The 13,886-nt window shown below is 35.9% G+C and overlaps 1 protein-coding gene across 1 annotated transcript in view; it reads right to left on the bottom strand.

Annotated features, from left to right (window-relative positions):
- Positions 1-3,981: 3,981 nt before the first annotated feature.
- Positions 3,982-13,886, bottom strand: part of LOC145999140 (uncharacterized) — a 34,166-nt gene continuing 24,261 nt past the window's right edge. The window contains exons 3-4 of the mRNA XM_083136073.1: positions 4,582-5,507; positions 3,982-4,022 (exon numbers count right to left, since the gene is read on the bottom strand). Of these exons, the coding sequence (XP_082992199.1) occupies positions 3,982-4,022; positions 4,582-5,507 (967 nt within the window). The remainder of the gene's footprint in view (positions 4,023-4,581; positions 5,508-13,886) is intronic.

The following is a 13,886-nucleotide window of genomic DNA, read 5'->3' as shown; positions in this document are numbered from 1 at the left end:
TTTAGCTGTGGAGCAGTGGTGTATGATCAAATTCCTTGTGAAGGAGAACCTGAAGCCAGCTGAAATTTTGAGAAGAAGCACAGCATGGGGAACAAACAATGTCATGGTCAAGAATGCACGAATGACAACAGTTTGGTGAAGAACGCTAAGTCCACTTTATGCACAGTAAGGCTAATTGGGATTGATGGCCAATTTGACAGCAACAACTCTCCGAAAGGGTTTTGCCCCTTGTTCTTACACTCTGGAATTAGCCCTCCGTGATTATCAGATTTGTTTGAGCCACTTAAAAAACACGAGAGGGAAGAAATTAAAGACAGATGAAGCACTCACAAAAGATGTCCTTCAGCATCTACATCCAACATTCTTGGCTTTTTCATTACCTTTATTTCCTTTTTCTTGACCTTTTTTCTGCATTTTCATTAACACTTATTTAATTGCTCCATACTAAGGTATAGTATGAAATTAAGAAACTATTTATTTTTATTCAATGAAAAACGCCTACCACAAGGCTGGTTAAGATGAAAAATGAAGCAGTACTTTAACAAGACTTGCTTTAATTATTAATGCTTCATCTTCGATTAGGGAATGGCCACATTACTTCATTTAAATTTTTTACAAAAATTCATGCATATAAGAACATAATTATAAAGAAACAAAGTGAACAAATCTTATCTTAACCACAACTCAATAATATTTTAGATTTCAAAAATTCAATTTCATCAAATCCCAGTACAGGAATATAACAATGTAAATTCACTATACTGTAAAAAAAAAATAGAAAAAAAAATATTGACCACAAGTTTATTTTTTTACTTTTTCTTGAGTTTCTTGGCCTACCTGCTGACTTCTTGATGTTTTCTTGACTTTCTTGACTGGTAGACACTCTGCAGTGACAGAAATAAATGTGTTACGAGGACTAATAGAGAAGTAATAAGTTTTCTTGCTTCTGTTGTTTCATTGTCCATGTACAAACAGAAGATAGCAAATTGGAAGACACCGATCTCTTAAAGGGATTTGAAATCCCCCCCAGTCAATGTTTCCAAATGAAACTAACTTGGAAATCTGATTTGCAGTAGTATCCTGATCAATATGTTGTAAAAATCAATTGATGGTTTTAATATCCAACAGAGGGTACCCAGGATTCCAAGCAAATAAGAAACCTGTTATACCACTTGTTCTAGCCTGTGTATAATAACTGTTGCAGCTAACAGATTTTATGGCTTTAACCTCAGCGTACAGTCTCCTGACAATCTACTCATTCGATATCTCCTGCGAAGTCAGCTTTAAATGAGTTTTTGTAGAGGCTTGAATGTGCTAAACATTACTTCTTTGTGGGAAACATGTGTTTGCAGAAGTTACTCATGTATGGTTGGTCAATATTAATGGCATTTGAAAAACAGAACAAAAAGTACACTCAAGATGAATGTTACCATGTTTGTGCAAGGAAGCCTTCAAAGTGAATAATATGTCACATAATCAGAATATAAATGGTCTTACTTGAGTATGAACCCTAATATGTACAATGTGAGACAAAAGTCCAGCACCAGCCTTTCAATTTGAAAACAGCTTGATGACCATGTCATACAGTTTTCGTTTAAATTACTATTTAGTTGGTAGGCTCTATAGTGCATTATGAAACTTCGGATATGGATAATGGGGGTGGGGGCATGCCAGATGGGGTCAATATGCATCATGGTGGCCATCTTGAAAGCCGCCATTTTGGAATTGCCTCAAGATTTTCAATTCGGAAAGGGGTCATATGGCATGCAATTTAAGATGTGCATTTTATCATAAACAAGATATGCAGTTATTTTTCCCCAACTTTATTTGGTGAGGATATTTTGACAGTTGAAGTTCACATTTGGCATAATGAAATGGGTTGTTATTTATTCGTTCTAGGTGATGTAACATGGCACTAGCCTTCAAAGAACGGATGAAAATTGTTGTGATAAATGGGGAGCGCAGTGTTAGGGTCATCGCAGAGGATTTCAACACCCGGCATACAGAGAGAGACGACATCTCACATACTACAGTGTTGGGTGTGATGCTGTTGCAGAAGTTTAAAGAGACAGGATCCGTGCATGACAGAGAACGTACTGCATGGCTGAGGACCACTACCGATGAGGAAGCAGCAACAGCAATCGTGGCATCCTTAGTCAAGAGCCCAAAACACAGTACCCAACATTTGGCATCAGTGTCAGGAGTCAGTCAGAGATCCATTCTCCGGGTGTTGCATTCGAACAAGTGGCACCCCCCCTACAAATTGGAAATGTAGCAGAACCCACTGAGTGGCCACCCTCTTTTCTGGACCTTAGGCCCCCTTACACTTGGGGTCATCTTAAAGCCATGATTTATCAAGACGAAATCAATGATCTCCATCTTACAGCACCAGATCCAGCAAGTGTGTGGGTCTGTGGACCCTGCAGTGTTATTGTGTGTTCATGAGGACTGGTGGAAATGTTTTGTATTTTGTGTGGCATAGAAGGGTTGAGTTGAGTTGGTGTTTTAAGTCTACTTTATGCACAGGAAGGCTAATCGGGACTGGACCTACATTTAAAGTGGAATCCGAACCACTATGAGCCTCCACTGGGTATCGAACCTGGGAACCCTTTATAACAAGGCGATGACGGCATAGAAAAGTCAAAACACATAGAGCTTATTTTGTAGGATGCCAAATTTCAACTTCAACTGTCAAAATAACCTCACAAAATAAAGTTAGGGGGAAAATAACTGCATATTATTGTTTGAGAAAATGCACATCTTAAATAATGTGCCACATGACTCCCTTCCCATTTGAAAATCTGGAGGAAATTCCAAAATGGTGGCTTTCAAGATGACTGCCATGATGCATACAGGCCCCATCTGGTGTGCCCCACACCCATTACCCACACCTGAAGTTTCATCGTCCTCCGTCAAGCCGCTTTCAAATTATATCAACTGAGAATTTATGGGAAAAATCTTGGTTGCAAATTGAACAACAAAAAGGTTTCTTTTGATGTGAAACATGTAATATACAATAAAAACCCTTTAGAGGTAAAACTCTTGTTGCAAATCAAAGAATTAAAAAGGATTCTCATAAATGTAAACCCTTGCTTGCACAATTTTTTGGGGGAGGGTGAGGGGGCAAAATCTTTCTTACAAATTGAACAATTAAAACACAATTCTTGCATGTGAACCTTTTATATGCACAATAAGATCTCCTTTATGATTGAAAGTTTTCTTACAAATTTAATAAATAATAGGTTTCTCTTATGTGCTCACTAATATATGCTTTATGATTGCAATATTGTTGCAAATTAAACCATTAAGACTTATCTCCAGTGTGAACCAACATATCCTGATTTCAATTTTGGTGAACCTCTTGTTGGAAATTGATCAATTAAATGGTTCCTCTTAACATACTCTCAGTGACATATTTTTCAACTGAAACTTTTGTTCCAAACCAAACAAAAGGCTCCTCTCTGGTGTGAACATCATATGCACAATAAAATGTCCTATTTGGCAAAACTTTTCTTGCAAATTGAACAATTAAAAAGGCTTCTTTGGCATGTGAACCTTCATCCGTATGGTCCTAAAGATTTCCTTTCCGACGGAAATGTTTGCCGCAAACTGAACAAATAAAAAGATCCTCTTACGTGTGAACCGTCATATGCTAAATAAAATTTCCTTTAAGACTAAATCTTTTGCTGTAATTTGAACAAATAAAAGGCTCCTCTTGCACGTGAATACTCATATGCCTACTAAGATATCCTTTACGATTGAAACCTTTGCTGCAAATTGAACAATTAAAAGGTTTCTCTTGAGTGTGAACCCACATATGTACACTAAGATCTCTTCTATGACTGAAATCTCTGTTGCAAATTGTACAATTAAAAGGCTTCTGTTGTGTGTGAATCCTCACATGCTCACTAAGATATCCTCTAAGATTGAAAGTTTTGGTGCGAATTGCACAATGAAAAGGCTTCTATTGTGTGTGAATCCTCATATGCTCACTATGATTTCCTTAACTATTGAAACCTTTGCTGCAAATAGAAAAATTAAAAGGTTTCATTTAAGTGTGAACCCAAATATGCTTACTAAGATCTCTTTTACGATTGAAACCTCTGTTGCAAATTGAACAATTAAAAGGCTTCTCTTGTGTGTGAATCCTCATATGCCTATTAAGATCTCCTTTATAATTGAAACTTTTGTTGCAAATTGAACAATTAAAAGGCTTCTCTTGTGTGTGAACCATCATGTGCTGACTAAGATATTTTTTGCGAATGAAACTTTTGTTGCAAATTGAACAATTAAAAGGCTTCTCTTGTGTGTGAATCCTCAAATGCACACTAAGATCTCCTTTACGATTGAAACCTTTGCTGCAAATTGAACAATTAAAAGGTTTCTCTTGAGTGTGAACCCACATATGCACACTAAGATCTCCTTTATACTTGAAACTTTTGATGCAAATTGAACAATTAAAAGGCTTCTCTTGTGTGTGAATCCTCATATGCCTATTAAGATCTCCTTTATAATTGAAACTTTTGTTGCAAATTGAACAACTAAAAGGCTTCTCTTGTGTGTGAACAGTCATATGCTTACTAAGATACTGTTTACAATTGAAAATTTTGTTGCAAATTGAACAATTAAAAGGCTTCTCTTGTGTGTGAACCCTCATATGCACACTAAGAATTCCTTTATACTTGAAACTTTTGTTGCAAATTGAACAACTAAAAGGCTTCTCTTGTGTGTGAACAGTCATATGCACACTAAGAGTTCCTTTATAATTGAAACTTTTGTTGCAAATTGAACAACTAAAAGGCTTCTCTTGTGTGTGAACAGTCATATGCGCACTAAGAGTTCGTTTATAATTGAAACTTTTGTTGCAAATTGAACAATTAAAAGGCTTCTCTTGTGTGTGAATCCTCATATGCACACTAATATCTCCTTTATACTTGAAACTTTTGTTGCAAATTGAACAATTAAAAGGCTTCTCTTGTGTGTGAACCCTCCTCATATGCACACTAAGAGTTCCTTTAAACTTGAAACTTTTGTTGCAAATTGAGCAATTAAAAGGCTTCTCTTGCATGTGAACCTTCATATGATAAATAATATTTCCTTTCTGATTGAACCTTTTGTTGCAAATTGAACAACTAAAAATCTCCTCTTGTGTGTGAATACTCATATGCTTACTAAGATACTGTTTACAATTGAAAATTTTGTTGCAAATTGAACAACTAAAAATCTCCTCTTGTGTGTGAATACTCATATGCTTACTAAGATACCGTTTACAATTGAAAATTTTGTTGCAAATTGAACAATTGAAATTCTTCTCTTGTGTGTGGAAATATATATGCTCATCAAGGTATCTTTTACAACTGAAACTTCTTTTGCAAATTGAACAATTAAAAGGCTGTTCTTGCACACTTCCTTGTTCCATCTCGTCCAACAACAATGGCAGATGACTATCTGAACTTGAAATATCTTTCAACTTGAAAAAGTTTTCCATGTCATTTTTGTTCTGGTACCTGTAAAAAAAAATTAGTACACAGTATGAATTATTTGGTGAATAACTAATTTGTCATTACATGCGAAATCACCCAGAGCAGTGTGCTTCATAGTCATGGATTTGTTTCAAATTATTTATACTGATAGATACTTGGTCAAATATGACAAATATGTTATATTAGAAATGTCCAACAAATATCACTGTTCTACAAAAAATAACTTTTTTCTTTTTTCTGGAGGAAAAAGTTTTGATTCCCATTTCAAATTTTGTGCTGATTTCAAAGCATTATTTAGATTTTCTCTGTCAGGGATACTTTATGAGTAATCCTGATTTTAATTTTTTCTAAAATTCTTGCAATTTTGTAACCGATCGATCACATCAAGGAGCAAAAGGAATTGAAACAACCTTTTTTGATAATAAACTGAGTCTGATACACAAAGGGGAAGAAGCACGCGTGCATTTTGGCACAGAAAGGTTACTGTTACAGTAGTTGGCGTGGAGATTTTATACTGAGAGGTAGACATGCAAGTTAGTGCTCAGTCTGTTGAGCTTTGTAGACCTCTGTGGACATTTTCTTCTGGCGAAAGGCTCTCCGGAAGAAAGATTGTGCGGGAGTGAACTCTGTCTGCAGCAGTTTTGCAGATTTTCAGCTAGTGAAGCCAAGGTTGCATAGAAAAATTTTCTCCAGCTACAAGACAGCGATGATCGTCGGAAGAAGAAGATGGAGGATATTAGTGGAAGGGTCACTAGTGTACAGTGCTTTCGCATTTTTAATCCCCTCATGCTTGACCTTCTGAAGAAAAATCCAACTAAAGTTCTAAAAAACGCTAATTATTTCTAAAGGCTGGCCGGAAAGGTAATAGTAAGTAAAAAGGTTAATTTTGTTATTTTTATAAATATATTTATTTTACCAAGATAATCTAAAGTACTGGTGTCAACTCTTGTATTGAGTTAACTCATATAAACCCCAAGAACCATCAGCGAATCAGCGAGAACCTTTAAATGTTTGTCAAATGATTTCTTGGTTTTTTCTTCTGTAATAAAAGAAAGTAAAGGTAATTGGTTATTCTTTCTTTCATACATTGAAAACTATAATAATATTTGCAAGGACACAGTTTTATCATTACATGGTGCCCAAAACTACCAGGAATTGCTTTTGGATTGTCTTGGTTAAAAAAAACAAAAAATAGTGAGATTTCTTTGTAATCTGTCGAAGGTGTTGCTGTGTAAACACTGATTGTTGTATGATGTAAGAAACGCGGTAATGAATTTTGGGTTATTGGTTAAAAGAAAACGTAGACCCGTGCCCAGACATTCTGTTGTCAAGTGAAGTTGAGTTGCTTCAGCTGTTAGGCTTAAAGGAAAAACTGACAACTCTTTGTGTTGTGTTATCGGGAAGGGGAGAAGTAGGTCAGCAGAAACAACAACATGAATCGTATATCAGTGTCACCTTATGAGAAGGACTAGGTCCCCGAAATTCCCTGGGATACCATGTTAGATTGCTGTGGGAAAAGACTGGACATTGATTGCGCTGTTGAATGTTGTGTAAGAAATGGGTGCATAAAAAATGTGAAGATATGAGTGAAGAGGAGTTTAAAAAATTTCAAGATAAGCCTGGGGAAATTTTTTTCTTGTAAGCGTTGTCGAGATCAGCTGGAGAATGAAACGTTCAGAAAGGAAAAAGAGACAAGTTACTCAGGGTGTCTCAAAGGTAGTGGACAAATTTGAAAAAAGTGAAGGAAGATGTAGTTTTTTGATGAGAGCTGTTATTTGAAATCTATTTTGTTAAGCATGAGAAAGGGTCAGCTTAGATTTAGGGAAGAAGATAAGCTAGAGTCGAGTAGAGATAAACAGGAACTACTTAAAATTATGGAGCAAAACAAGTTAGAAAAGGATAAAAGATTTGATTTCCTATATCAGAGTATAGAGCAGACTAAATGCACTTTTTGGGAAATTAGCGACCGATTAGGAGAAAAAGTATAGAAATTAGAAGTTAGGGCACAAGAGGATGATCAGCAGAAAGTCAGTGCTGTAGGATGGTCCGCCAGTCCACGGCATAATGTGGTCATTGTCGATGTCGAACCAACTCAAACAAAATCGAGTTGTTGTGGAAATCAAGAGAATACTGAAAAGATACAAGATCTTAATAAACAGATAGAAAGAAAGATGGCAGATAATCGGCTTGACTACCATGCTCAAGGTCCCGGGTTCGATCCCCGGCCGGTTCAAATCCGGGAACTTTTCTAACGTTGGAAGCGGCCCCGGCGCCTACCAAGCGTCGAATAACATGGGTACCTGGAGGAAACCCTGGGGGGTAAAGGCGGTCAGGGGCGTGATGCTGATCACATCACCCCCACTCATGACTGGATCAAGAAAGTGTGGGGCGTTACTCCCACACCGCCTATACGCCTTCATGACGTGGTGCTAAGCACAGGGGAAGACTTTACCTTTTTTAATACTTAACGTTAGGGACGAACTACCTTCAAATTGCAGTTTAATGGTAATTGTTTGAGCAACAAAAGGGAAAGCACAAGACGACAAAGTAAGAAATGGAAAGAAAAGAAGGAAAGGAAGAAAAATTGATAGGCAGAGACAAGGAAACTGAAACTTCGTCATCAAGCAGTTCCGAAAGAGAGTTTTCACTGAAAAAAAGAAGCTGTACCGAAAGTATGTAGGCAATTTAGATTCTGAAAGTTCTGCAGGTAGGGAGAAGAAAATTTGTGAGAGAGAAAAAGACTTGAAATATCTTCAGGACACAAGTAGTAAACAATAGGTCAGCATTAAGTATAGTGAAATTACTAAATTGAAAAAACTCTCTGTGGAAATGGATGAGCAACTTCCATTAGAATTTCTGCAGGACCTACAGGAAAGTTTAACTTTAATGGCCTTGAGTGAAAAACAGAATTTGAATGAAATCCCCTTTGTTCTTGTGAAGACAGCTAAACTGTGGTTTATGGAAAATAAACACAAATTGAACAACTATGGTACTTTCAAGAGAAAATTTCTAAAGACCTTTGAATCCGAAGATGTTAAATCTACCAGACTGACGCAAATTGTGTCACGTGCCAGTTCCGATGACACAATGAAAAATGCAAGGAAGAAATGTTTCCCGAAAGTGATGATAGATGGCAGCATGCCATATAAAGAAGAGCAGAGTTTATTGTGGAAACTACGAGCGGAGAAGAGTGATTATATATATTATAGTAAATGCAAAATACATAAAGGAAGAGTATAAAAATTATAGGAGTAAATAAAATGTTGTAAATAGCCAATTAAGATAATTAAGAATAAGCTCGTATATGAAACAAGTAGGAAAGTTAATAAGTGAACAAATTAATTCAGAAATGTATCTCCTTTTTGATCCTAGTGATCAAAATTTTATTTAATACCTCTGACGAGGAGAACATCTTCAGCTTTTGTATTTGTCCATCCCTCGGTGGCGCTGTGTTTAATTAGATGCCCCGAAGCACTTAGGTTGTGCTCATTATTAGACGCACTGGGCCATAGGCAGCGTTTGCTGTTAACGATCCTGGGCTATTCCCCTTTTGGTCGTTACATAGGAGGTGGCGCTACTATCAGTTTAGTCGCCATAATCTTTCTATAACTATAGCTTGTGTCGTTTGTATAATGCCAAAGAAGCTGGGAAAACGAGCGCATACATGTAACAAATAAGATTACGCTTTAAAGGCAAGGACAATAAATTAGAAGAAAGAAAAGAAGAATAAGCCTTTTCCAAAAATAAAAAGAAAAGAAGAAGAAGCATTTTACCAAAAATATAAGAAAGAAAAGAAGAAGTCTTTCCCCTAATCAAAGATAGAAAAGAAGAAGAAGCCTTTTACCAAAATAGAAGGAAGAAAAGAAGAAGTAGCCTTTTCACTAATCAACGATAGGAAAAGAAGAAGCCTTTTCCAAAATCAAAGATAGGAAGGAAGAAGAAGTGTTTTACCAAAATAGAAGGAAGAAAATAAGAAGAAGCCTTGTTCCCAAAATTGTGAGAAGAAAAGAAGAAGATTTCCTTTCAATTATACATATATTTATAAGAAGAATATAATCGACGTAAATTTGGAATCAGCATATATATATATTTCAATGTATATACAAGCTTCGCTATATATTTTCTCTGTATTGTGTACAGTTTTCAGAATATAGATCCGCATTTAACTATATCCTTTTGGCTATAAAACACTTTCTTATTTGGAATTCTCGAATAAAGAACCTATCCCCTGAGATTAAGATATATATGTAGCTGTGGTATGTTTATTTTAAGAAGTGCACTAGAGGGACATTGCACAATTGGCACCCATAACATGGAGCCTTACCTTAACTTACCCACAAATGAGACGTTGCACAAGTGGCGACCAATGTTGCAGCTAGCAGAATTGTGAATAAGAAAGCAAAGAGAGAAAGCCAAGATGGAGAAATCAAATAAAGTCGAGGACAAGAACGGAGAAACTACAGTGAAGGAAAAACAAGAGAAAATGGAAGAAATGACCGTGATGGAAATGTGCCAGAAGTTATTGATGAAGATGGAAGAGTACAATAAAACATGCGAAGAGTACAATAGAAAGATGTTCGGATTGTTTGACAAAAGGGAGATAATAATAGAAGGAACAATGTTGTCGATTAAGAGTATGAGCTTAGATATGAATAGAAGAAGCAAAGATGAGGTTTCAGAGATTAGAGAAGAAAATGAACGAAGAAATGAAAGTCCAGAAAGGAAAATTGGGGAAAGCGAGTATCAGATAGAAGTAGCTGTTTCAAGAACAGAAGAAAATTACAACAAGACAGAAGTAAATGTTTCCAGAATAAAAGAAAATGAAGACAAGATAGAAGAAGTGAAGGTCCTTATAGAAGATAGAAGTTGTAAGATGAAGGAGGAAAGTTCCAATGACGAGCATGACAGCAAGATAGAAGAAGTAGCTATAAAGTTACGAGAAGAAAACACTCAGGAACTTAAAGAGGTCAAAGAGGATGATAAGAAAATAGAAGAAGATAAAAGAGGAATAGAAAGGGATGAAAAATTTAGTTGTCAATGTAATGATGAAGAGATCAATGTAGAAATGAAGATAGAAGAAGAAAGTTCCGGTGACGAGTCTCTGGCTGTGGAAGAAAAGAAGTATAAGCCTAGCAGAAGATGTAATCAAAGAAGGAAGAAAAGTAAAATGAAATTTAGATATATTCACGTAAAGACATGGAAGAAGAAGAGAAAGAAATTAAAAATAGAAAATAACCTGAAGAAAGTTAAGAATATGCTAAAAAGGGTCGACGTAGATCAAATGGATTCTGAAGCTACTTCGCCAAAGAGAAGGAAGGAGAAGACGAGACGGAAAAGACAAGGGGAGCATGCATTTGATGAAGATGTAGAACATAAGAAGAAGTCTTGGCAGAAACCAGATTGGAAGAAGAGAGAAATGAAAGTAATTTGTTTACTGGAAGAAAGTTCGAAGAGGAAGAAGAATAGAAAAGAAAATAGAAGAAAGAGAAGAAGAGGAAGGAAAAGAGAAACAAGATAATGACAAGCACTGAGTATTTGAAAGAATCGGAAGAAACAAATAAGACAAACTAGTGCAAAGGAAGGAGATGTTGTGATTTATAAACACAAGCAGACGTTTCTAGAATTAATAAAGTGTCTGAAAGAGTTCCAGTTCACCAGAAGAAAAATTCGTGGAATTATTAGTTTGGGTAAATATTAATGATCTATTTGAAAGAAGAAAACTTTTTTCGGTTCTGTAATGTTAGTTCCTGTAAAACGATATATATATATATATTTATATACAGGGTGTCATTTTAATGGCGCCCACGGACCACGGAAACTTATAGAGGACATTAAAACAAACAACTTTTCTCAGTAACATTTTTCTCGTTGGAGCGTCGTTTCGGCGCTACAGTCGTTCAAAAAAAGCCCGTTTTGCCGCCTGAATGCTGGCAACCACACACAACATTTGATTGCATTTGTGACGTCATATCCCGTCGTGAAGCGATGCGTTACAGGGTTGCCAGGAACACACATATTCTGTGAAAAATGACAGCTACAATCAGCCACATTATGTACCGTAAAACAAAACGAGAAAACACGTTCTGCAACCTAACAGGAAGTAAACAAACGATGCTAAAAATGGTAGAAAGGAAATAGAATTCAAATGGAAATAGTCATATCGAATTTTGTCTCCACTTAGATGTCAAATATTTGCAAATCTAGTTACCAAATTGGCATCTACAATTTAGTCTATCCACTTCGTCCTTCTGATACTAGTTGTCTGTGACACACTGAACAGATGACAAAATAGAAATGAAAGAACTCAAAATTCCAAAGGTAAGCAACACATAATATAATGTATATTCAGGGCATTATGAGGCAAGTGACAAAAATGGTTGAAAATACAGGGATATAAATAGTAGTAAAACAAACTCTCCGACGACTGTGTTTATCTACGTGCCGGAAACACATGCAATAGTTTGCAACTCTGAACAGGGCAGTATATTCGCTACTGATTCATCATTAGATTGTTACTGTGGTTGTACGTGTTTTAGCCATATTGTAACAACGTGAACCTCAGATACTTCCGTTATCACCACAAAGTACCACAAGGCATCTGGACACAAACCTGTAGATTTCAACCTTGCAACGAGATTTGCAAATATTTGACATGTAGCTGGGCGTAAACAGCCACATGTAAGTTGTAAGTACAATAAAAGTTACTGTTGTTGATATTTGACATGTAGGCAAAGACAAAATCCGATATTGACTCTTCATTTTGAATACGTTTCTACCATTTCTCATATCGTTGGTTCACTTCCCCCTTCCCCTGAGAGGACTGCTGATCTTCTGGCTGGTAGACTATGATGTTCGGTCTACTGGACGCGTTTCTCGCTTCGTTTTACAGCTAATAATGTGGTTGGTAGTTTGTCATTTTTCACAAAACTTGTGTGTTCCTTGCAACCCTACCGTGCGCTGTTTCGCCGCAGGAAATGACGTCACAGATACGATCAAATGTTGTGTTGGGTTGCCAGCATCCAGGCGGCAAAACGGTCTTTTTTGAGCGGCTGTAGCGTCGAATTGACGCACAACGTGAAAAATGTTACTGAGAAAAGTTGTTTGTTTTGATGTCCTTTACACGAATCTGTGGTTCGTGGGCGCCATTAAAATGACACCCTGTATATATATGATAGCCATCGTTGGGGGAAAATCGATTCAGCAAATGATATCTAAGGAAAGAATAATAAGTGCTAATTTATGTCACCACTCCATTGAACAATGAGACTGATAGGGAAAGATCAAACCTGTGAAAGGAAAGATGCCACAGAAAGTAATATGGAAATGGAAATAAACTTTTCAATTGTATGAACAGAAGAACGAAGAAGATAGAACAGTTAGGCACAGAAGGAAGTTAATTATGAAGAAGACTCTAAGGAAAAAGGAGAAGACAATATGAAAGAAGATCAAATAGTATCAGTAAAATGAATTCTTTGTAAGCTTAGACGATTAAAAGTAATCGTGTATTTAGAAAAGTGTAAAAGAAATGGGTTGTAATCCCAGAAGATAAAGAAAAATCGGTAGTATTCCGAGAATGGGTTGTAATCCCAGAAGATAAAGAAGAATCAGTTGTATTCCGAGAATTGGGTTGTAATCCCAGAAAATAAATATATTGATTGATTGATTGATTGATTTATTAGCATCCATTCAACTTTACAAAAGTTTGGAACTGTCACATTGTACATGTACATTTGGAATACATTTATAAAATTATAGGCATAATATAATATAAAATACAATAGATAGCATAAGATACAAGATATCGTATAAAGAGAATAAATGCATGCTCAATGTTATTTTCTTGAGACATATTGCCTAAAAATATGTTTTCTATATTCAATGCTTGCATAATTTGCTATGACATTATGTACACACATGTATATATATATATACATACACACAAACATAAATTGAGCATTAAATAGTCACCTATACTTACATCTAGATAAATTAAATCAAACAGCAAAGGAAAAATAAAAAAATAATGATGATAGGGCAGTCCTACTTTGTTATATTATTGTTGCTATTCCTGTCACTTACGGTATCAATGTACTCTTGCACTGTGTAAAAACAATGTTCCTTTAGGAATCTTTTTAGATGTAACTTGTATACTGGCAATGACTTTATATTTTTGAATGCATTTGGTAGCATGTTAAATAAGCGTATACCATTATATGTTACCCCTTTTTGGTAGAATGTGGTATTGTGTAATTCCATATGTAAGTCATTCTTTCCCCTGGTGTTGTAGGTGTGGTAGTCCTTATTTGTTGTGTGTGTATTTTGACAAATTTTCATGCTTGTTAGGATTTCATATAGGTATATGCATGGAACTGGCAATATCTGTAATTCTTGAAATAATGGTTT

This window comes from Lepisma saccharinum, chromosome 15 (genome assembly GCF_977018435.1).
Source record: "Lepisma saccharinum chromosome 15, izLepSacc3.1, whole genome shotgun sequence".
NCBI lineage: Eukaryota > Metazoa > Arthropoda > Insecta > Zygentoma > Lepismatidae > Lepisma > Lepisma saccharinum.
This window is presented reverse-complemented; position numbering and strand designations above follow the sequence as displayed.